At 37.5% G+C, this 24,330-nt stretch overlaps 2 protein-coding genes across 2 annotated transcripts in view; one reads left to right on the forward strand and one right to left on the reverse strand.

Annotated features, from left to right (window-relative positions):
• Positions 1-17,639: 17,639 nt before the first annotated feature.
• LOC136030667 (craniofacial development protein 2-like) lies at positions 17,640-18,476 on the reverse strand. Its single transcript, XM_065709734.1, has one exon. The coding sequence runs from the start codon at positions 18,474-18,476 to the stop codon at positions 17,640-17,642; it is 837 nt and encodes a 278-aa protein (XP_065565806.1).
• A 2,298-nt stretch (positions 18,477-20,774) lies between these two features.
• The window catches only part of LOC136030668 (cobalamin trafficking protein CblD-like), a 62,754-nt gene continuing 59,198 nt past the window's right edge, over positions 20,775-24,330 (forward strand). The window contains exons 1-2 of the mRNA XM_065709736.1: positions 20,775-20,905; positions 21,778-21,826. Coding sequence (XP_065565808.1) covers positions 20,775-20,905; positions 21,778-21,826 — 180 coding nt within the window. The remainder of the gene's footprint in view (positions 20,906-21,777; positions 21,827-24,330) is intronic.

Here is a 24,330-nt window from a genome sequence, read left to right on the forward strand (position 1 = left end):
GCGTTCCTCTATAACTAATTGTCGAACTCACAGAAGTGCAAAAATGGAAAACACCGACCACAGGCTTGTCGTATCTAACCTTAGACTACGCCTGAAAGCCCATAAAAGTGATCACCGTCCCCCTAAATAAGACCTGAACAATCTCGCGAACTCCAACAGGCACTAGGTCTATGCTGTCTCCATCTCAAATCGTTTCGACTGTCTTGGTCAAATTTCAGAATCTGAAGAAGCATGGCAACTATTCAAGGACGGCGTATTGCTTTCGGCCGAAAGTACTATCGGTCGTCTGAAGCCCAGAAAAGTCCTGGATATCGCAGGAAACTCTAAATGTTATTGAACAACGTCGCAAAGCACGCCTAGCGAAGGACATGGTTACCTACAGACGTCTAAACGGCGTAAGAAATAAATTCCTCCACAAAGACAGAAAGCTGTTCACCAAGAAAAAGGCCACTGATCTCGAGGAAGCCGCCAGAAAGCGTGACACATATGCTCTATACAAACACCTTCGGGACCGTACAGATCGGAAGCCATCCTCCCAAGGCATTATCACATCTAATGATGGAAATATTCTCACTGACGAGAGCACTCAACTGTCTGCCTGGAAGGATCACTTCTCTTCACTTCTAAACCTGGACTATGTTAGCCAGCCCGACACTGACCTTCTTCAAGTTGCATCCAGCACCCCTGAGGCCCCGTGTGAAAGTTTGCACCACCCTTTCACCTCTACAGAAATCTTGAAATCTCTGAAACGGATGAAAAACAACCGAGCCCCAGGAGTCTGTGGTATCCCTGCATAACTACTGAAATATAGTGGGGCAGCGACCCTTCTCTGGCTCCAAGTACTGTTTTCCATAGTATTTCGTACAGAATGGATTCTAAAAGACTGGCGAGCGGGCATCATTTTGCCTCTCTGGAAACAGAAAGGCAGTCGCAGAATCTGCTCCAACTATCGTGGCGTCACACTCCTCTCTGTGCCTAGGAAGCCCATCATTATGACCCTCCTGGACCGCTGTACCACTTTCCTCAGAAGCCAACGAAGAATACAACAGGTTGGCTTCATACCAAGAAGGTCCACCGTGGAGCAAATATTCACAATGCGGCAGCTGGTAGAAAAGACTCGAGAATTTCAACAAGAACCATATGTTGCCTTTGTGGATTTCAAGGCTGCTTTCGATTTTGTCGACCGGCAATCACTCTGGCTCATACTGAAAACAAAGGGACTACCAGCAAAGTACTGCAACCTTTTCGAGCGGCTCCAAGAAGGAACTGAGAGCTGCGTATAAGTCAATGGCAGACCCAGCTCATCTTTTGAAAGGCAGCATAGCTGTCATTAAAAATATTATCTTTCACAGCCCGTAACTGGCCTTTCACTATGTGCGTGTTCGAGTCAGTTAGCATTTGAAATTCTTTTCTATATGCTTGAATTTGTTGAATAAACGAGTTAAACTGAATTTGAGCATCTTGAATGTACGATCGAATTTCGTCGGGTATCTTTAATGTAACAAGACTCTCCTTTTGCTCATGCTTGTATGACAGACAAGGACGATAAATCACAGCCGGTTCTAAATTTTTTAAGTAAATTATTAATAAGATAATCGTGAGTATGTTCATCCTCTCTATCCATGCATGAAGGAATCTTTGATAAACTCATAGGTCTTTCCTCCAACTCACTCAACCCATCTCGAGTTTTCCCGCAGCCACCACTATTACCCTCAACTGGACCATAAACGAGGGGTATTTCAGTAAAGAAAACTCCAATAAACTCACCTGCTTCAATAACAGATAAACAAGATATAGCTTTACCCTGGAAATTCTGAGAAAGAAATTCAGTCTTAGCAGCATTAACATTAAGTCCTAGGAGGTTAAAACCAGAAATCAAAGAATCAAGGTTTGCCTGTAAAGTAGAAATACTCAAATTGATAAACAGGGCATCAGCTGCATTGCAAATCAAACTTATATCACAAATGCCACTATAAGTTCCACCTATTTGTCCTAGTTACGATGGTTGTAAGAATGTCAAACATAGTAGGACTTAAAATAGATCCCTCCCCCTTTCCTGAGTCCTAATAAGACGTATATTCCAGATGGAAGCCCTTTTTCAATTTTAACCCTAACATAACTACAACAACCAAACAGTTCGTGGTAACGAACTGTAGTAAGGAGCGGCACGGCTCAATATAATCGAAACTCTAAAAAATGGAAGTTCGAGGCAACGCTATAGTGTTAAATCAAAAAGTTTGTGGTAACGAACTGTAGTAAGGAGCGATCCGGCTCAATAGTAAAGAAAGTCTTAAAAAAGGAATTTTGATACCAATAGTTGAATCAAAACAATCGCATTTTTCCGCTGATTCTAAATATATAAGTTTCTTCAAGTTTAGTTTTATCAATCAAAAGTTACGAGACTGCCTTATTTTAGAAAATAGAGGAAAACACCCCCTAAAAGTCAAAGAATGACACAATCAGATTCAGCGTATCAGAGAACCCTATCGTAGAAGTTTCCAGCTTCTATCTGCAAAAATTTGGAAATTTTGTATTTTTTCCCAGAAGACAGATCACGGATACGTGTTTATTTGGTTTTTTTTAGTGGCGATCGTATTAACCCAATTGTCCTAGAATGTCGTGAGAGGGCTTATTCTAACTGAAATTAAAATTTCTTGCGCCCTTTTTAAGTGACCGAAAATCGAGTGGCACCTAGGCTCCCTCCCACGCTCATTTTCCCAAAGTCACTGGATCAAAATTTTGAGATAACCATTTTGTTCAACATAATTGAAAAACCGAATAATTATGTCTTTCGGGACGACTTAATTCCCCACAGTCCCAGGGGAAGGGCTGCAAGTTAAAAATTTTTATCATTGTTTACATACAGCACTGGTTATTGGAATGTGTACAGACGTTTTCAGGGGGACTTTTACACTTCATAGGGGGTCGGGAAAGGGGTACGTGGGAGTATCTTTCCATGGAGTAATTTATCATGAGGGAAGAAAATTTCGATGAAGGTGCCGCAGGATTTTCTAGTATTATTAAAAAAAAACAATGAGAAAAAGAAAATTCAGGTAGAAGTAAGGAGCAGCATTAGAACCTAAAACGAAGAGAAATTATTACGCATATAAGGGGTTCATCTCCTCCACAATACCTCACTATTTACGCTAAAGTATTTTTAGTCACTTCAACTATTTATTCTACGGCCTTTGTGACTCATGGGTCATTCTTAAAGAATTTGGACCAAATTGAAGCTTTAATGTAAAGAGCGAGGTTTTGACGAGGGCGAGAACCCCCTTATATACGCATTAAAAATATACAAATATAGAATTTCGTTACTGAAGTTAATTTGTCAGTTACGTATATTTATTAATAAAAACGTTCGTTAGAAAAAAAAAGCTAGTTGCCTTTTTAAGTAACCACAAATTGGAGTACATCTAGGCCTCTTCCCCTACCCTTTTTTTCAAAATCGTCCGATTAAAGCTATGAGAGAGAGAGAGAGAGGGGAGGATTTATTCATTAAACAGGTAATAAATAAAAAATAGTTACTACCTCCCCTAAAAAACAAAGCGTGTCCGAGGGGGAGATAGAGAAAACAAAATACATAATATAATAGAACACTAGGCCACCGACACCACTAATACCGCCACACTCAACAATAAATATGAAGAAAAAAATAATTACTTTACTTTTCCTCTGGGAACTACATATCATCATAACCCCCACAATGAATAAAATAAACGAATGAATCAAAACTCATTATCTACAAAAAACATTCCCTTAATGGTTTTTTGGAATATAACAGGTTCTCCAATACTCCTTATACTACTCGTCAAACTATTTCATTTCCGTGTACCTCCATATAAAACAGAAAAGCACGAACGTGGAGAAATGTCTCTAGGTACACTTAAATCAACATTACCCCTTGTATCGTGCGAATGAACAGAAGACCTAACGCATAAAAAATCAAACAGTTCGTGGTAACAAACTGTAGTAGGGAGCAACCCGGCTCAATAGTAACCAAAACTCTAAAAAATGGGATTTTGATATCAATGGCTAAATCAAACGAATCGCATTTTACTGCTGATTTTAAATATACAAATTTCATCAAGTTTACTGTAACTCTTCAAAAGTTACGAGCCTGAGAAAATTTGCCTTATTTTAGAAAATAGGGGGAAACAACCCCTGAATGTCATAGTATCTTAACGAAAATCACACCATCAGATCCAGCGTATCAGAAAACCTTATTGTAAAAGTTTCAAGCTCCTATCTACAAAAATGTGGAATTTTGTATTTTTTCCAGAAGGCTGATCACGGATTCGTGTTTATTTGTTTGTTTGTTTGTTTTTTGTCTTTTTTCCCAGGGGTGATCGTATCAACCCAGTGGTCCTAGAATGTTGCGAGAGGGCTCATTCTAACGGAAATGAAAAGTTCTAGTGCCCTTTTTAAGTGACCAAAAAATTGGAGGGCACCTAGGCTCCTCCCACGCTAATTATTTTCTCAAAGTCAACGGATTAAAATTCTGAGATAGCCATCTTATTCAGCGTAGTCGAAAACCCTTCTAACTATGTTTTTGGGGACGACTTACTCCCCCACAGTCCCCGTGGGAGGGGCTGCAAGTTACGAACTTTGACCAGTGCTTACATATAGTAATGGGCATTGGGAAGTGTACAGACGTTTTCAGGTGGATTTTTGGGTTGGGGGAGGGGTTGAGAAGAGGGTGATATCGTATGTGAATGACTCATCGTATGTGAATAATTAAAACGAAATTTGCCTATTAATTTTATTTTTTGGCTTGAGCTAACGAACGAACTTCTATATTCGTACATTTTTATTAAGTGTGTGAGGGGGTTCGCCTCTTCATCAGTTCCTTATTCTTTTCACTGAAGTTCGAATTCCGCCGTTTAATTAGAATAAAATAGATCTTTTGAAATTACTAAAAATACTTTAGAGTAAAGAGCGAGGTATTGAGGAGGGAACGAACCCCTCATATACGTCATAATTTTTTTAATGTTGCTCCTTACTTTCAGTTGAAAAAACTCGTTTTTTATCAAATTTCTCATTGTTTTTTTAATATTGTTGGAGAATCCAGCACCCATTCATGGATATTTCCTTCCCCCATGATATACTCCTCCATGGAAAGATCCTCTCAAGTAACCCTTCCCCCTCCACCACAAAAAAAATTCTTCCTGAAAATGTCTCTATACTTCCCAAATACCAATCTATATATATAAAAGTAAGTTGTCTGTGTGTCGAGTGACGTCATGTTTGTGTGTCGACTGACGTCATATTTGTCGACTGACGAAATTACAGACCGGGACATCGGGACACAAATGACGACCGGGACACCGAGACATCTATCTATCTATCTATATATATATATAAAAATAAGTTGTCTGTCTGTCTGTGGATCAGGTGACGTCATGTTTCTGTGTTGACTGACGTCATGAAATTAGTTGTCGTCATTTTTGCTTTGACGGTGACGTCATTCAAGATATTTAAGACATATGTTCACGTAGAAATCTATTAATGTTTAAGTTTACAATGACTGATGAACTTACCATGGCAAAAGCCGATGAAGATGCTCAAAGAGTCTATGCCAAAAAACTTGCTGCTGATAGAGAAAGTCAGAAAAGAAAGCGTGCCGAGGAATCAAAAGAACAGCAAGGAAACAGGCTTGAGGCTGATAGAGAAAGAAAGAACAGAAAGCGTGCCGAGGAATCAAAAGAACAGCAAGGAAACAGAATTGAGGCTGATAGAGAAAGAAAGAACAGAAAGCGTGCCGAGGAATCAAAAGAGTGCCGAGCAATTACAAGAACAGCAAGAAATCAGGCTTGCTGCTGATAGAGAAAGTAAGAAAAGAAAGCGTGCCGAGGAATCACAAGAACAGCAAGAAATCAGGCTTGCTGCTGATAGAGAAAGTAAGAAAAGAAAGCGTGCCGAGGAATCAGAGCAACCTGAAAGTTATCACCTGGCATTCAGGTACAACCCAGTCGATGATTATAGCTTGAGTAGATGTGTTCAAATCGGGACAATGTCTAAAATTTGTCCCTATTGCAAGGCCTTGAAATTCAATGGTGAAACAATGGGAATGTGTTGCGCCTCAGGAAAAGTTAAACTTCCTCTATTGGCTGCACCACCAGAGCCATTGAAGACGAATGAATGCTTGCCTGAAAAATTCTAATTTATGGGCACACGTAAAAATATTAAAATTAACTACAAATATGCGTGTCCGATTGCAAAACGATGACTCTGGTCAAACATTTTCAGATCAATTGCTGACAATTGGAAACGGAAAGCTCCCAGTAGACTCAATTTCAGGACGTATACAACTACCTGCTGATTTCTGTAATTTAGTGACGTCCAAAAATGAATTGATTGAAAAAGTATTTCCGAATATTCTAAAAAATTATAAAAATAATAAATGGCTAAGTAAAAGAGCGATTCTCGCACCCAAAAATATAGACGTCCACGAAATCAACAATACTGATTTGACCAAGATTCGAGACCAGGCAGTCCTTTACAAGTCAGTCGGCACAGTTTTGGAACCAAATGAAGCGGTTAATTATCCATCTGAATTTTTAAATTCCATAGATCTTTCAGGGTTTCCACCACACGTGCTACAACTAAAAATAGGCGTACCAGTAATACTTTTAAGAAATATAAACCCACCAAAGCTTTGCAATGGCACTCGACTTGCCGTAAAAAAAAACAATGGAAAACCTAACAGAGGCCACAATCTTGACAGGGCCTTTTGAGGGTGAGGCTGTTCTTATTCCTCGCATTCCCATGATTCCAACGGATCTGCCTTTTCAATTTAAAAGATTGCAATTCCCAATTCGATTAGTATTTGCAATCACCATTAACAAAGCTCAAGGTCAATCATTAGAAAAATGTGGTATAGATCTTAATACTGATTGTTTTTCCCATGGACAATTGTACGTTGCATGTTCGAGGGTCGGTAAACCTGACAATGTATTTATATGCAGCGACAATTGGACAGCGAAGAATGTTGTATATTCGCAAGTTTTACGCAGTTAATTTGTATTGTATCTATCTATCTATCTATCTATATAAAAACGAGTTGTGTGTATGCATGTTTGTTTGTTTGTAAAAAGAGCGTTTGCATATGATGTCATTATTAGTACATACGGCTTTGTATATGCAGAGACAATGGGAAAGCCAAGAATGTTGTATATTCGCAATTTTTACGTAGTTTAACTCCTGCAGACGAAATGAATGCTTGCCTAAAAAATTCTAATTTATGGGCACACGTAAAAATATTAAAATTAACTACAAATATGCGTGTCCGATTGCAAAACGATGACTCTGGTCAAACAGTAGACTCAATTTCAGGACGTATACAACTACCTGCTGATTTCTGTAATTTAGTGACGTCCAAAAATGAATTGATTGAAAAAGTATTTCCGAATATTCTAAAAAATTATAAAAATAATAAATGGCTAAGTGAAAGAGCGATTCTCGCACCCAAAAATTTAGACGTCCACGAAATCAACAATATTGTTTTGACCAAGATTCGAGACCAGACAGTCCTTTACAAGTCAGTCGACACAGTTTTGGAACCAAATGAAGCGGTTAATTATCCATCTGAATTTTTAAATTCCACAGATCCTTCAGGGTTTCCACCACACGTGCTACAACTAAAAATAGGCGTACCAATAATACTTTTAAGAAATATCAACCCACCAAAGCTTTGCAATGGCACGCGACTTGCCGTAAAAAAAAACAATGGAAAACCTAATAGAGGCCACAATCTTGACAGGGCCTTATGAGGGTGAGGCTGTTCTTATTCCTCGCATTCCCATGATTCCAACGGATCTGCTTTTTCAATATAAAAGATTGCAATTCCCAATTCGATTAGTATTTGCAATCACCATTAACAAAGCTCAAGGTCAATCATTAGAAAAATGTGGTATGGATCTTAATACTGATTGTTTTTCCCATGGACAATTGTACGTTGCATATTCGAGGGTCGGTAAACCTGACAATGTATTTATATGCAGCGACAATTGGACAGCGAAGAATGTTGTATATTCGCAAGTTTTACGCAGTTAATTTGCATTGTATCTATCTATCTATCTATCTATATAAAAACGAGTTGTGTGGATGCATGTTTGTTTGTTTGTAAAAAGAGCGTTTGTATATGACGTCATTATTAGTACGTACGGCTTTGTATATGCACAGACAATGGGAAAGCCAAGAATGTTGTTTATTCGCAATTTTTACGTAGTTTGAAACACATATATAAATCTATCTATATTCACAGGTGGGACACAGGGACACAACTACAATGGCGCATAACTAATATGGCGCGTAACGACTTACGCGCGCGGGGGGGCTTGGGGGGGTGCGAAGCGCCCCACCAACTAGGTGTTGGGGTGGCACCAAGCGCCACCCCAACAGCTAGTATATATATAAATAAGTTGTCTCTGTGTGTGTCGAGTGACGTCATGTTTGTGTGTAGACTGACGTCATGTTTGTCGACTGACTTCATTATAAGGATTGAGCTGTATGCGTCATGAAGTTGTTTGTCGACTGACGTCATGTTTGTCAACTGATGAAATTACATACCGGGACACAAATGACGACCGGGACACAGGGAATATAAATGACGACCGGGAACCTCAAAGAGAAATTACAGACTGGGACACCCGGACACAAATCACGACCGGGACACAGGGAATATAAATGACGACCGGGACACAGGGACACAACTACAACGGGGACGCCGGGGGCACAGGCGGGATATATAAATGACGACCGGGACACAGGGATTGTTCGAATAGAAATTACAGACCGGGACACCGCGACACAAATGACGACCGGGACACTCAAAGAGAAATTACAAACTGGGACACCGGGATACAAATGACGACCGGGACACAGGGAATATAAATGACGACCGGGACACATGGACACATCATTAGAATAATGAGGCATAGATCTGAATACGGATTGTTTTTCCCATGGACAATTATATTTTGCATGTTCAAGAGACAGTAAACCTGACAATCTATTTATATGCACAAACAATGGGACAGCGAAGAATGTTGTATATTCGCATGTTTTACGTAGTTAAAAACAAGACGCCGGGGGCACAGGCGGAATATATAAATGACGACCGGGACACAGGGATTGTTCGAATAGAAATTACAGACCGGGACACAAATAACGACCAGGACACCGGGACACAGGGAATATAAATGACGACCGGGACGCTCAAAGAGAAATTACAAACTGGGACACCGGGACACAAATGACGACCGGGACATAGGGAATATAAATGACAACCGGAACACAGGGACACATCATTAGAATAATGAGGTATAGATCTGAATACAAATTGTTTTTCCCATGGATAATTATATGTTGCATGTTCAAGAGTCAGCAACATATATATGTATATATATCTCTATTCACAGGTGGGACACAGGGACACAACTACAATGGCGCGTAACTTATATGGCGCGTAACGACTTACGCGCGCGGGGGGGCCTAGGGGGGGGGGGCGCGAAGCGCCCCACCAACTAGGTGTTGGGGTGGCGCGAAGCGCCACTCCAACAGTTAGTAGGGAATAAAAATGACGACCGGGACACTCAAAGAGAAAGCGACCGGGACACAAGGAATGTTCGATTTGCAATCACCATCAACAAAGAACCGGGACACAAATGACGACCGGGACACAGGGAATATAAATGACGACCAGGACACTCAAAGAGAAATTAGAGACCGGGACACCGGAACACAAATGACGACCTAGACAAAAATGACGACCGGGACACAGGGAATATAAATGACGACCAGGACACTCAAAGAGAAATTACAGACCGGGACACCGGAACACAAGTGACGACCGGGACACAGGGAAACAACAACAACGGGGACGCCGGGGGGCACAGGGGGATATATAAATGACGACGGGGACACAAGGAATGTTCGATTAGCAATAACCATCAACAAAGCTCAAGGGCAATCATTAGAATAATGAGGTATAGATCTGAATACAGATTGTTTTTCCCATGGACAATTATATGTTGCATGTTCAACTTCAACTTCAACTTTCAACTTTTTCTTTATTCAACTAAAAAAATACACAAACAATATTATGCCCCAACAGAGAGCAGAGCTCGTAAGGCAGGGGCAGTGCAAAAACATAAGAAAAAACATCAACATCTCATCGTAATAATGATTTCAAAATATAATACAGTAGAAGACACACAAAATAGAAAAAACTCATAAAAGAGAAGTAAATATATAAATATCGGGCAGGAGGGGCGTGGGAGGCCGTCCCAGACACAGGGACACAAAAACAAACACACAAATAAGAAGATCAAATAATTTAAATTTAATAATTCAAGAGTCGGTAAATCTGACAATCTATTTATATGCACAGACAATGGGACAGCCAAGAATATTGTATATATATCTATATTAACAGGCGGGACACAGGGACACAACTACAATGGCGCGTAACGACTTACGCGCGCAGGGGGCTTGGGGGGGGGGCGGGAAGCGCCCCTACCAACTAGGTGTTGGGGTGTCAAGTCTTTCGGGGATCAAGTTCTCTTCAAAGACACATTTATTAGATTTTTCGACTATCTTGAACAAAATGACTATTTCAAAATTGATCCAGCGAGTTTTGGAAAAAAATGAGCGTGGTATGAGAAATGAGCGTGTTGCCTAGTTGCCCTCCAGTTTTTTGGTCACTTAAATAGGGTACCACAACTTTTAATTTCCATTAGAATGAGCCCTCTCACGACATTCTATGGCCACTGGGTCGTTACGATCATTCCTTGGAAAAAAAACAACAACAAAAAACAATTAAAAATATATCCGTAATCTTTCTTCTGGACAAAAAAAAATCAAAATTCCACATTTTTGCAGATAGGTTCTTGAAATCTCTACAGTAGGGTTCTCTGATACCCTGAACCTGATGGTTTGAATTTTAATAAAATTGTTTTACTTTCAGTGCGTGTTTTCTCTTTCTGCCAGGCAAATTTTGAAGATTCTATGACTTTTAGAGGGTGTTCCTCCCTGCTTTCGAAAATATAGAAAATTTTCTCAGAGTTGTAACTCTTGATGGGTAAGACTAAAGTTGATCAAACTTACCTATTTAAAATCAGCGTAAAAATCGTATTCTTTTGATGTATGTATTGGTACCAAAATTTAGCTTTTTAGAGTTTCGGTTACTATTGAGCCAGGTTGCTCCTTACTACAGTTCGTTGCTACAAACTGTTTGATGAGTAATCGGACAATTCAGATGCTTATGAAAACTTTTTTTAACATAGTGCGCATTTACGTATCATTTCAGGCAGGATAAGACTTTCTATAACTGCTTAAAACACTTCAAACAGTAATAGGCGGTAAATACAACAAAAATTCGCAATTTTTTCCTTTTTTCAAATATTTGTTGTTGTGCTAGAACCAAGTGAATCAGTGCTTGACCTATATCAGTAGGCTAATCATTTGAAATAAAAGCTTCAGATGCTCATCGAGTTCAGACGCACTTGCGTACAGACGCACTTGCGTTTTGAAGGTGTTACGACGTGATACCGTCTAACTACAGGGAGCTTTGCGACGCCTGACAAGCCTGTCACCCTGATCATCACTTTTAGAAACAAGAAACATGTTACATTTATGCAATAGAGGGCCAAGTCTACTTTTTAATAAGGCATCACTTCTAGTGTTTAAATTCGAATCACGGGAGCCAAACGTAGGAGAACAATGGCGAAGCCATTATTCACTATTTATTTTTTTTTCTAGAGGCATTTCATATGGAAGGGGTGGCTGTATAAAATTCGGAGAAGGCTCATTCGATTAGAGAACCCTTCAAAGCTTTTTTACCGAAATGCATCCGATAAAAAATATAAGGTAACCATTTTGTCCACAAATATTTTAAATATGAGATAAAACAACTCTATGGTTGACACAACCCCGGAGAGCCCGAGGCTGGCGTTGTAAGATATGCCCTAAAAAAAGAGATCAAAGAGCAATTAGATCCCCCCCCCTCCAAACATATCCGAAAGAAAAATTGTGATAGCCATTTTGTTAAAAATAATTCAAACATTAAATAACAAAAACTCTGGGGTTGACACAGCTCCCCAAATTCCGGAGGCTAGTGCTTTAAGTTATGCTCAGTAGGAATGTAATGTTTTATAAACTTCAGAGGTGGCGCGTTTTATTAGAAATCGAAAGCTCTGGTTACTTTTATATGAGTCGAAAGTGATTGGAGGGCATCCCCCCATATGTACACCCTTTTTCCCCCAAAAGCATGTGAAAAAATTTGAGATTCTCATTTTGTTTGAAATAGTCCAACGATTAGGTAACAAAAACTTCGGGTCATCATAACCCCCCGTGCTGAGGAGAAGGGTTCTAACTTATGCCCCGGGGTATATGAGATTTTTATGGAAGAGATCGTCGTATAAGCTTCAAATGGGATTCAAATGATTAGAAATTGAAATTTGGGATTCCTTTTTTAAGAGTCAAAAGGGATCCAATGGCAATTTGCACAATCCCCCCTACCGTCTTTTATCTGAATGCGTCAGATCAAATTTTGTCTATAGTCTTTTTGTTTAAAATAAACCAAAGATCATATAACAAAACTTGAGGGATAACATAGCTCCCCCTCCCAAAAAAAGCAAGGGGCAAAGGTTGTAATTTATGCCCAAGGGTCATATAAGGCTCTTATGAAAGAGGTAATTGTGTAAACTTTGGAGGTGTCTCATTCGATTGAAACTCGGAATTTCTAGTGCCCTGTCAAAAGTGATGGGAGGGCAACTAGCCCCCTAGCCAAGGCCATTTTTTCTCAATTGCTTCTGATCATAGTTTGAGATAGCTATTTTGTTAAAAATATTTTAAAGGTCAAATAACAAAAGCTCTGGAATCGATACAATTCGAAGAGCCCGGGGGGCAAGTGTTGTAAGTCGTACCGTGGGGACATATGAGGTTTTATTTAACACATGGTCATATAGACTTCAGAGATGGCTCATTTGATTGATTAAACAAAAAAAGTTTTTATTAACAGCAAGTAAGAAGCGACATTGAAACTTAAAACAAACAGAAATGATTTCGTATATGAAAGGGGTTGCCCCCTCCTCAACGCCTGGGTCTTCACGCTACATTTATCCTTAAGAATCACCCCTGAATCACAAAGGCCGTAGAATAAATAGTTGAAATAACTAATAATGCTTTAGCGTAAAGAGTAAGGTATTGTGGAGGAACCCCCTTTTATGCGTAATATACGTGGAACCCCCTTATATACGTAATATTTTATGTTCGGTTTAAGTTTTAATGCTGCTCATTATTTCCAGTTGAAAAAAATTATTTATTTTCTTATTGTTTTTTTAATAATACTAGAAAATCCTGCGCCCCCTTCATGGAAATTCTCTTCCCTCATGATAAATTCCTCCATGGAAAGATCCTCCCACTTAACCCCCGACCAATCCCCACCCCACCGCGAAAAAGTCCCCCCGAAAACGTCTGTACACTTCATAATAACCATTACTATATGTAAACAATCGTCAATGTTTGTAACTTGTAGCCCTTCCCCCGAGAAATGTGGGGCATTAAGTTGTCCCCAAAGACATAGTTATTCGGTTTTAAATTAAGAACTCTGCTTTTTATTCATAATACACAAATGATACTAATACTATAACCATGCATTGCTGTAATACTATCAGGCATTAGTATTGGACGGAAACAGGTAGTTTAATTGCCAAGTGCAACTAACTCCTCAGCCACAGACAACAATTCTTAAATACAAGAAATTGTTTACTTTTCTAGCAAAATTCGATCTTGCCATTTTATTTTTAAATGACTGGACATTTGACAATAATATTTTTGGAAATTGATAGAGATTCACAAAATACTTTACACAGCAATTTCCTGTTTTTCATTTCATCAACGTTGATACAATTGCTGGGTGTCAAGTGGAAACAAAAGGGTGACAAATGGGAAATATATAACATGGGCAATATACTAAGGGGGAGGGAGGGGTGGGGTTTGCTCATACACAAAAATTCGGCGTGGCGCTAATATCGGTAAAAGTCTAGTTTATTGACTTCTTGCTATTTCAGAAAGAGGTTAGGTTAGGAAAAAACTTTTCAGGGATCGGTCTACAGGCTAAAGTGTGTCTTGGTAACATATTTTGAAGTATCTACCTCCACTCCTTCTCCCTCTAGAGGGCCCTGACCTTTGATGACCTTCAAAAATATGTGAGTTATAAAAGTGAAATCCTGCGAAATAGATCTTCTGCTTGAATGAAATACAACGAAATTGTTTTCAGATTCACAACTTCGCTCCAATTTATAAGATTTTAAAGATATGCAAATCCATTTCTTAAATTTTGAAGAAAAAAACATTGATATGGCTCAGAAACCTACTCAAATTATAGCTATTGCATTTTCAGAACCAAAGGCAATAAAAAAGCAACTGGTAAGTGAAAATTAAGGTAAAATGTTGTTTCGTCAAAATTTCAGCCTGTCGTTAGGCAAATTTCACGCCTCTCTAGAGGGAGAAGGAGTGGAGGTGGGTACTTTAAAATACCTTCCCGGGATATACTTTAGCCTGTAGACCCATCCCTGAAAGTTTCATTTTCATAACCTAACCCCTTTCTGAGATAGCTAGAAGTCACTCAACTAGAATTTTACCCTAATTTCCTTTAACAATCTCTACTAGACTATCTTTGGATTTTTGAACTGACGTGGACTTTCTAGAAGCCTGATAATGCCTAAATTAATAAGGGTGAGAATTTTAGTTTCTGATATATTTGAGTTAACAACTAAATATTAGGCATAAATAATACTTTATTAATTGATTAGTTTCATAGATACAGAAATGTCTAGTAAACCATTATTTTCACAGCTAATTTGTCGTTTGGTGATTATTGGAAGAGGACAGTTATTTATTTTCACCTGAACTTCTTAAGAAGAAAAGGAAGATACAACATTAAAATTCCTACTGTGTACTGTTTGATATGGTAAATACAGTCTAAATTATGCCTGGGGAAAGTATATTGGTATCTTGGGCTACTTACATTTTGAATTTGTAGCTGACACTATAAATTAGCTAGGATGAAAGTGGTTCAAGTTCTAGATTAGATGATATTGAGAAGGAAACATGTTAAGAAAATAAAACTTGCAGATTAATTGTAACTAACACATTTTGACTGCAAGTTCACTGTAATTTAACTCCCTCCATCTAATATACAACTATGTAGCCCAAGTTATATTACCTTAATTTGCACTTAGAGCAGAATAAGGTCCAATGTTTGATCTGTTGTTGAGATGTGAGTTAAAAATTTTGGTAAAATTCTAGTTTATTGACTTCTTGCTATCTCGGAAAGGGTTTAGGTTAGGAAAATGGAACTTTTAAGGATGGGTCAACAGGCTAAAGTATGTCCCAGGAAGGTATTTTAAAGTACCCACCTCCACTCCTTCTCCCTTTAGAGGGCCCTGAAATTTGCCTACATGACAGGTCTATACCTATTGAAATTGTGACAAAACAACATTTTACCTTAATTTTCAGTTACGAGTTGCTTTTTCTCTGCCTGTAGTTCTGGAAATACAATTCCTGTTATTTGAGTAGAATTCTGAGCCATATCAATGTTCTTTTTTCAAAATTTAGGAAATGTATTTGCATATCTTTAAAACCTTATAAAATGGAATTGAGCAAAGTTATGAAGCTGAAAACAATTTTGTTGTACTTTAATTAAGCAGAAGATCTATTTTGCAAGGTTTCATTTTTATAACACATATATTTTTAAAGGTCATCAAAGGTCAGGGCCCTCTAGAGGGAGAAGGAGTGGAGGTAGTTGCTTCAAATTACCTTCTTGGGACATACTTCAGCCTGTAGATTCATCCCTAAAAATTTCATTTTCCTAACCTAAACCCTTTCTGAGATAACAAGAAGTCAATTAACTAGACCTTACCTTAGACCTTAGATCCTCCTGAGCCATCAGTGGCACATAGGGCATCAACAAAGTCTCTCCATTCATCACAAAGCTGTGCAGCTGCAGTGATATCTTCCCATTGCACAGTGAGGGAAATTTTTGCCTTTTTTAAGTCCCAATCATACTGCCTATGCAGTGTGTGTTTTGGTCAGCCTCATCTTTGTCTCCCTTCAGGCTGCCATTGATACACTCTTGAGGGAAGGCTGTCTTTGGGCATGCGTAGAACATGACCCAAACATGTCCATCTTTGTTTCTTCAAAACTTGGTCACTATGGGCTGGTTTGTTTTCAGCCAGTTTCTGGTTTGTTTCATTTCCCTATTGGTAATTTTCTGATGCCAACTGATTTTGAGGATCCTTCAAAGGCAAATGTTTTCAAATCCAAGGATACATTTCTCAAGTTGTTGGTTGAGTTTCAAACATTCACTGGCGTACATCAATATAGACAACACATTGCTGTTGAACAGGTGCAATTTTAAATGAAGTGAGTATTTGTTGCTTCTCCAAATTTGTGTTAGTCTGTTGAAGGTGCCTGATGCTTGTCCAATCCTTCTCTTGATTTCAAATGTTACACTCCTTCTCTTGATTTCAAATGTTACATTGCCAGTATTTTCTATCCAGCTTCCTAAGTATTTAAATTCTTGGACCTGTTCAATAGATTTATCGGAGCATTGAAGAGTTAGGGGGGAGCCAGATGTGGACATACTTTTTGATTTATCAATGTTGATCAACAATCCAACCTCTAGGGCTTTTTCTGAGATTTCATCAAATAGCAGCTGTAATCAATCTTATATAATGATTGACAAAAGTTTACTAGGTATTGACATTATGTTAATACCTCTCCAGTTGCCACAAACAAGTGCATTGTCTTTTTTGAAGAGCCTAATAATGGTTCCTTTTGTCCAGTCACTGGGCATTTTCTGTTCACTCCATATCTTGAGTTAGTAGCTCAACCCAAACTGTCATGCAGTCACAGACTGAAGTTTTCAGCATCTCAGATGTAATGCCATCTACTCTTGGCATTCTTCCATTCCTTAGCTTTCTAACAATGGTTATGATTTCTTCTGAAGACAGTGGTTCTTCATTTACATTAAGAATCATAAATGGAGTGTCAGGAATTAGATCTTGGTCTATTTAGTAGGTTCTCAAAATGGGTTGCCCACATCTTGTCAATCATCAAAGGGTCTGTCAAAAGGGCTCCATTCTCGTCCTTTGCTAGATTAGTCCTGTTAGGTTTGACTCCAATCATCTCATTGGTTAATCTATGGACTGTTTTTGAATCTCCCTTCTTTGCTGCTTCTTCTGCCAAAGCTGCTTTCTGTTCAATAAATTGCCTCTTGTCAGTCCGGCACTCTTCTTTACTTGTTTGTCTATTTCTCTTTATGAGACTTGCAGAACAATTAATTCAGATGTGTCTGAGGCCGCCAGAATGGAAAGTTTGGCTGATTTTCTTACATCAATTAGTTTCCAGGTTTGTTCAGAAATCCATCTTTCTTCCTTTTTCTTCTTATAGCCTAATTTCTCCTCTGCAACTTCTCTGGACGTGGGGTTAAGTTTCTCTCACTTGTGCTTGCCCTTGGTTCTAATTCCGAATGCAGGGCTTCAAATCTATTTGAAAGTTCTAATTAGAACATTCATGCTGTTTCCTTGTTGTTCAGTTTCTCAACGTTGAAGGGTTTTTGTGTTGTCAGTTTATTGTTTTTTCTGTGTTGCTTTTAACTTTAAATGGATCTTAGCAACCATGAGGTTATGGTCTGATTGTATATCAGCGCCTCTGTAGCCTCTCATGTCGAGTAGACTATTCTGCCATTTGTGTGAAAAGAGGAGGTGATCAATTTGATTGCACGTGCGGCCATCTGGTGAAGTCCATGTATATTTGTGAATGGTCTTGTGTTGAAACAATGTACCTCCTATGACAAGGTTGTTGTTCAGGGCAAAGTCAACAAGTAGTGCTCCGTTTTTGTTCATATCACCTATTCCATGTTGTCCCGTGACTTCAGGACAGTAATTGTGACAAGATCCTACTTTTGCATTGAGATCACCTACGACACATATGATATTTTGTCTAGGAATTTCTGCAATAACACTTTGTAGTGTTTCATAAAAGTTGTCTTTCTCTATTTCATCCACTTTGTTAGTTGGTGCATAGCAGGCAACAATTGAGATTTTTCCATGAGCTGACCAAAATTGTGTGTAAATAATTCTTTTGTTTACAGGTATCCATTTTAGCATTGCTTGCCTAGCTGCAGGTGACATCAGTACACCCACACCTGCTTGGCGTCTGTTTTCATGTCCACTGTATGCAAGGACATTGCCATCTTGTAGGGGTTCCATCCCGCTACCAAGCCATCTAGTTTCACTAATTGCTGTTATGCCTATATTGTACTGTATCACTTCTTTCAGTATCTGTTCAGTTTTTGAGATCTGGCTCATTGTTCTCACATTCCAAAATCCGAGCTTCAGTTGTTGCTTTGTAGTCAAAAATTGGGTCTGGGGGCATGCTGAGGTTGTTAGGGAAGTAGTAGTCATATCCGAGGCTAAAGTTGATGATTCAGTTGCTGATTTCTTTTTGCAGGGACAGGTAGCAAGCCTATCGCCCCAACCCTCTTCCTTTTGCAACCAGACTTGGAACCGGCTATAGTGGAATTAATTTAATTTTTTTTTTAATTTTTTACTAGAATTTTACCAAAATTTTTTACCCAAAATATGAAAGAACAGCATTTTGACTTTGTTTGTGCTTACAGCTCAGTGCCATGCCTTTCAACTAAGAGTGTGCTAGGATAGATGCAATATAAGCCCACTTAGTAATAGTGACCACAGATAGGGATTATAAAGGGAACCATTCTGTAGTTTAGAGTATCTTCTGTAGTTTATTGTAGTTTATTATTCTTATCTTCTGGGTAAAATTCTAGTTAATTGACTTCTTGCTATCTTGGAAAGGGTTTTGGTTAGGAAAATGAAACTTTCAGGGATGGGTCTACAGGCTAAAGTATGGCCCAGGAAGGTATTTTAAAGTACCCACCTCCACTCCTTCTCCCTCTAGAGGGCCCTGAAATTTGTCTACATGACAGGTCTATACATATTGAAATTTTGACAAAACAACATTTTACCTTAATGTTCAGTTACTAGTTGCTTTTCTCTGCCTTTAGTTCTGAAAATGCAATTCCTTTTATTTGAGTAGAATTTTGAGCCATCAATGTTTTTTTTTTTCAAAAAAAAAAAAATTTTATAAAAAAATTTAAAAAAAAAAATTTTATTAAAAATTTTATGCAATTCCTGTTATTTGAGTAGAAGTTGGAGTCATATCAATGTTTTTTTTTTCAAAATTTAGGAAATGTATTTGCATATCTTTAAAACCTTATAAAATGGAATTGAGCAAAGCTATGCAAGGTTTCACTTTTATAACACACACATTTTTAAAGGTCATTGAAGATCAGGGCCCTCTAGAGGGAGAAGGAGTAGAGGTAGTTGCTTCAAAATACCTTCCCGGGACATACTTTAGTCTGTAGATTCATCCCTGAAAGTTTCATTTCCCTAACCTAAACCCTTTCTGAGATAGCAAGAAGTCAATTAACTAGAATTTTACCATCTTATGTAGTTTAGAGTAGACACAACTTCACAACATCGATTTCTGATAGAGTGTGAGTTGGTTGGGTATGACAAGCAGCATCAGCATCTTAGCACAAATTTTCATTCCAGGCTACATAGATCTATATGTTAATCACTATTTATGAGACATGATGTCTCCTGTTGTATATTAAAGGTTTGGCTTCCCATTTTTTCTCAAGTCTCATGTCTCCTCACTTAAACAGTTCCAATCATTGATGACCCTTTGGCTAAAGAAGTCTTATCTGATTCTACAGTTAAAACCAGACCTATGAAACTTCTTGAATAGCTTTTTGTTGGGTAACTGGTTAAAGAGCTTGTTTTGGGGCTGGTCAACAAATTTAAATGTGAGTAGCATGTCACTCACCTACATTGACATATATAGGGCCTACATTAACATTGCTAAGGATATTTGGTATAGGATGAGGGCAGTCCAAGGCAACCAACCAGCTGGTGGAAAGTTACATTGTGGTCTTAGTTTTTAGCAAGGCACATCCAATTTAAGATTTGAAGTATTTTAGTGAAGTTGACAAACTTTAGAAGTTATCAATCAATTTAATAAGGGGTGCATTGGTGAAACCTTATTTAACTGATATTATTGCATACTCTCACACAAAGCATGATATCTTCCTAAACCTAGCAGAAAAGCTCACAATTACCTCTATAGTTAAACATACTGTCAAATCAATGATCTGAATTTGGTTATCTTGACTATAAAAATTCAGATGTTTTTCAAAGTGAATTCAAGAATGTGTGTCATACTTAAAGAAAACTTGACTTAGTTCCAAGAAATTGCCTCTATTCTTGGATGAAGAGTCGTCTTAATACCATCCTAAAGGTAAACCCTGACATAAGGTTCAGTTGAAAAATATTTGAAAAAATAATCTCCATTTTCAATAATGTCCTGCTCTTGTTGTTTTAGAATTCATTGGCAGACCACTGGTAAACTAGATCTAGGAGGACCCTGACCCCCTCCCTCCTGATGTATCTATCTGTCTTCACTCTTTTGTTTTAATAAATTTGTTATTTTGGGCTAGAAATCCCTAATTCACCTTAATCTGTCTGAACGCTTTGAGGTCTTCCAGACCTTTAGTGCTCTTATGTTGATTACTGCCCATTGAATCTCCACTACTTCTTCTCCTACTCCTTGTCAAGTTGTTTTTTGAAGTACTGGATGGAGAGAGCACTGACAGTTGAATTTTTAATTGATTCCAGTGGTTTATGACTCTTCTCAAAAAGAATGATTGGCAAGTTCTTGATCAGGAGCTTGACTTTGGTAGCTTTTTGGATTGTCCTCTTGTGTTATGCTGGCTGGAACTGAGATTGCTGACTTTTCAATCTGCAGCTTGTAAGTATGTATCATATTGCTGCAAAGTATCTGTAATCTAAAGTGGGTAGTTCAAGGTACCTGAGGTGGTCCTCACATGAGGTTGATGTAAGACTTTTTATGTATTTTGTTGCTTGTCTTTGTACATTTTTGATGAGCCTCACATCTTGTCAATAAGAAGAACCAGCAAGACACAAGCCAAAATTGAGATGGGGTCTGACAAGAGCTTGGTAAGATTATAACAAACAGTATTACAGGCTTTCGTATAAAGTGAATATACCACTTGATGCCTTTTTTATGCTCTTTACAAATATAATAATCGCTTCTACCAGAAATTCATATTTAAGCACTTTTTAACCTCTTAAAAATGACCTAAATATGGGGTATAAAAAAGGCTTAAAACACTGGTCTCAGACTTATAACATTGGACTCAAACTTACTGTTTCATTATAAATCCATTTTTTTAATGTTATATTATCCACAAGCACCGATTTTCCACAATTAAATTGGATAAATAAATTTTATCAATGTTATGGTGTTTTCTTCTTCCCTGTCACCGAAATTTCAATTATAGCATGCGTTTTTGGTCGTTTTTTACAAAATAATAGGATATTTGAAATTGCAAATCTGTAATAGTTTAGAAACAAATTTGGGCTATATATTTGCACATCAGGGGGGTGGGGGTAAAGCATAGCATATATTAAATCCGTAAACTAACCATTGCTGCATTTAATATAGTTAAATTTATAGCAAACAGTATAACTGGCGTTCATAATAGCTGGCTTTCATATTTTCGACCAAAAACGCATGCTTTTATTTAAAATTTGATGTCAAGGAAGAAGAAAACGTCATAACATTTGAAAAATCAATTTATCCAAATTAATATTGGAAAATCAGTACTTGTGGATTATATAACATTAAAAAAAAATTGATTTATAATGAAACAGTAAGTTTGAGATCAATGTTATAAGGTATTTAAGGTTCGAGACCAATTTTCTTTGCCATTTTATACCCCACATTTAGGTCATTTTTAAAAGGTCAAAAAGTGCTCAAATCTGAATTTCCGGTAGAAGCGACTATTATATTTGTAAAGAGCATAAAAAAAGGCATTGAGTGGTATATTCACTTTATATGAAAGCCAGTAATACTGTTTGCTATAATTGTACCAAGAGCTTTACATAGTTTTTTAAATATAGATCCCTGTCTGCTATTAATAGTCCATTTAGTAATCCAAGACTAGAGCTTGCACAGGAAACAACATCCTGAACATGGCTATGAAATTTAAACTTATCACCAATGATCATGTCAAGATCCCTTTCTTCTGCTCTGCTCTCTTACTTTTGTGGTGGGATTATAGATTGTATAGTTAGCCATTGGGTTATTAGGTCCAAAGTGTAATGCAGAGCATTTGCCTGTGTTAAATTGGAGAAGTCAGTCTTGGGTCCAATCTTGTAGCTCATCTATGTCATGTTGGATGCTTTGGGGGTATGCAATACCAAAGAGTTTGACACCATCAGTGAACAGGTGCATGCCATTGTTCATATGGTTAAATATGTCATTGATGTAAATCAGAAAGAGAGTTGCACCCAGTACAGTATCCTGTGGTACTCTGCTCATTACTTTGGCCTTGTCAGAGTAAATTGGTTAGTCATCTGTTGCAAATAAGCAAACCTTCTGCTTGCAATTTGTAAGAAATTTCATTGACCAGTCTACAACAGCCTGACTGATACCTACGGTGGATATATGTGCTTGAGTATTTTGACTACAACTGAAGTCAGGCTAATAGGCTGATAATTTTCAGGCTTTGTTTCTTGAAAACTGGTGTAATATTGGCTATTTTCCAGTCTGCTGGCAGCTCTCTAGAAGTAAGTGATTTCTGGAAAATTTTCCTAAGTGGTTCTGCTATGATTGCTGCAGTTTCTTTTTTAAAAGCTTGGGATGTAGGTTATCAGGTCCTGGCAACTTGTTAGTATCTAACATCTCTAAGCGTCTGAGAACCTCTGTGAGTGATAAAGTGATGCTATCCATTGGGGTTTTTACAATCTCTTCTGGTGTAGGAAGTAAAGGACCATTGGACTCAGTAGTATAAACAGAAACTAATTGCTGATTTAATAAGTTTGAAAGTTTGTTGATGTCAGTTATATCTTCATCTTCCTCTGACACCACTTTCCTGATGCCTTGTCTATTATAGTCTTGGCTAGAGACATATTGCCATAATTTCTATGGGTTTGTTTTAGCTTGATCTTCAAGATTAGATTCAAAGCTTGTATACAAATTGCATTTCAAGTTTTTAATCTGTTCTTGCTCTTTGAGAATTTAAGAGTCCTAAAGATTTTTGACAGATTATATTTTTTGCACATTTAAGATGGACTAATGGCTCTACATACTTTTTAGAAATTTTTTTTCCTATTGTTCTAAACTATTTTCATAAATTTTTCAAGTTGATCATTACCTCCTTCCTCAATCAATTGCCTATGCACAAAACTGTAGACCATGTCTTCCTCTGTTTTAATCCAGCCAGCTGAATTGTTTATAGTATTCAAAAGCATCTCAATGGATTGATAGAAAAGCTTCAAAATCATAGAACTGAAAATTCTCAGGCCACCAAAAATTGGTAAATTTTCAGTTTACATCTTAGTTTAGCTAGAATGATAGTGATTTTATCACTTCTTGTCTTTTTTACACTTGTTCATAATTCAGTAATTTCTTTTTGGTGAAATTACATTTTGAGCCCTTAAAGGGCTTATAACAGCCCATAGTAACCAGTTGAAAAGTATGTTTCTTAAAAAAAAAAAGACTGGCTAGTGAGAAAAAATTGTCATTTGTAGCTGAATCAGAAGTGGTAATTATTATCTTCATTAGTTTTTGTAGTAAAATGTCATCTTGACATCCAATTTAAATAAATTTCTAAAAAGAACTAGAAACCCCCAATGTTATTTTCAAGATAACATTTTCCTATTGAGATTACAGAAAATAATAATTACCTATTGTGAATGAACTACATATGACAATTCTTTCTCACTAGCCAGTTTTTTAATGATTTATTTTTATTTTTGTTGCTATAGACTGCTTTAACCTTTTGGGGTCCCATTAAGGTTTCAAAATAAAAATTGCCCCAGAAACAATAACCGAACTAAAGAAAAGGTATTTAGTGATGTATCCACTTTCATTTTAACTAATTATATTGAAAACTGCAAACTTACCTAAAAATCTTAAACAAAGTATGTGACTTGACAAAATGAAAATCTTCCACCTAGAGGGGAAAAATAAAATGATAAGTAATTTTTTTTGTCAGCTCATTCTTTGCTTTCAAACATAATTACCAAAAATCAAAATAGTATTCCCGGTTCTATATATCTTTGTAGTTTTTGTATTTGTAATAAGAAATTTTAAAATAATTTTCTACTGTCTTTCTGCATGCTTGAAATGAAGCAACAGACTCTAACAGGG

This window comes from Artemia franciscana, chromosome 8, assembly GCF_032884065.1.
Source record: "Artemia franciscana chromosome 8, ASM3288406v1, whole genome shotgun sequence".
Classification (NCBI taxonomy): Eukaryota; Metazoa; Arthropoda; class Branchiopoda; order Anostraca; family Artemiidae; genus Artemia; species Artemia franciscana.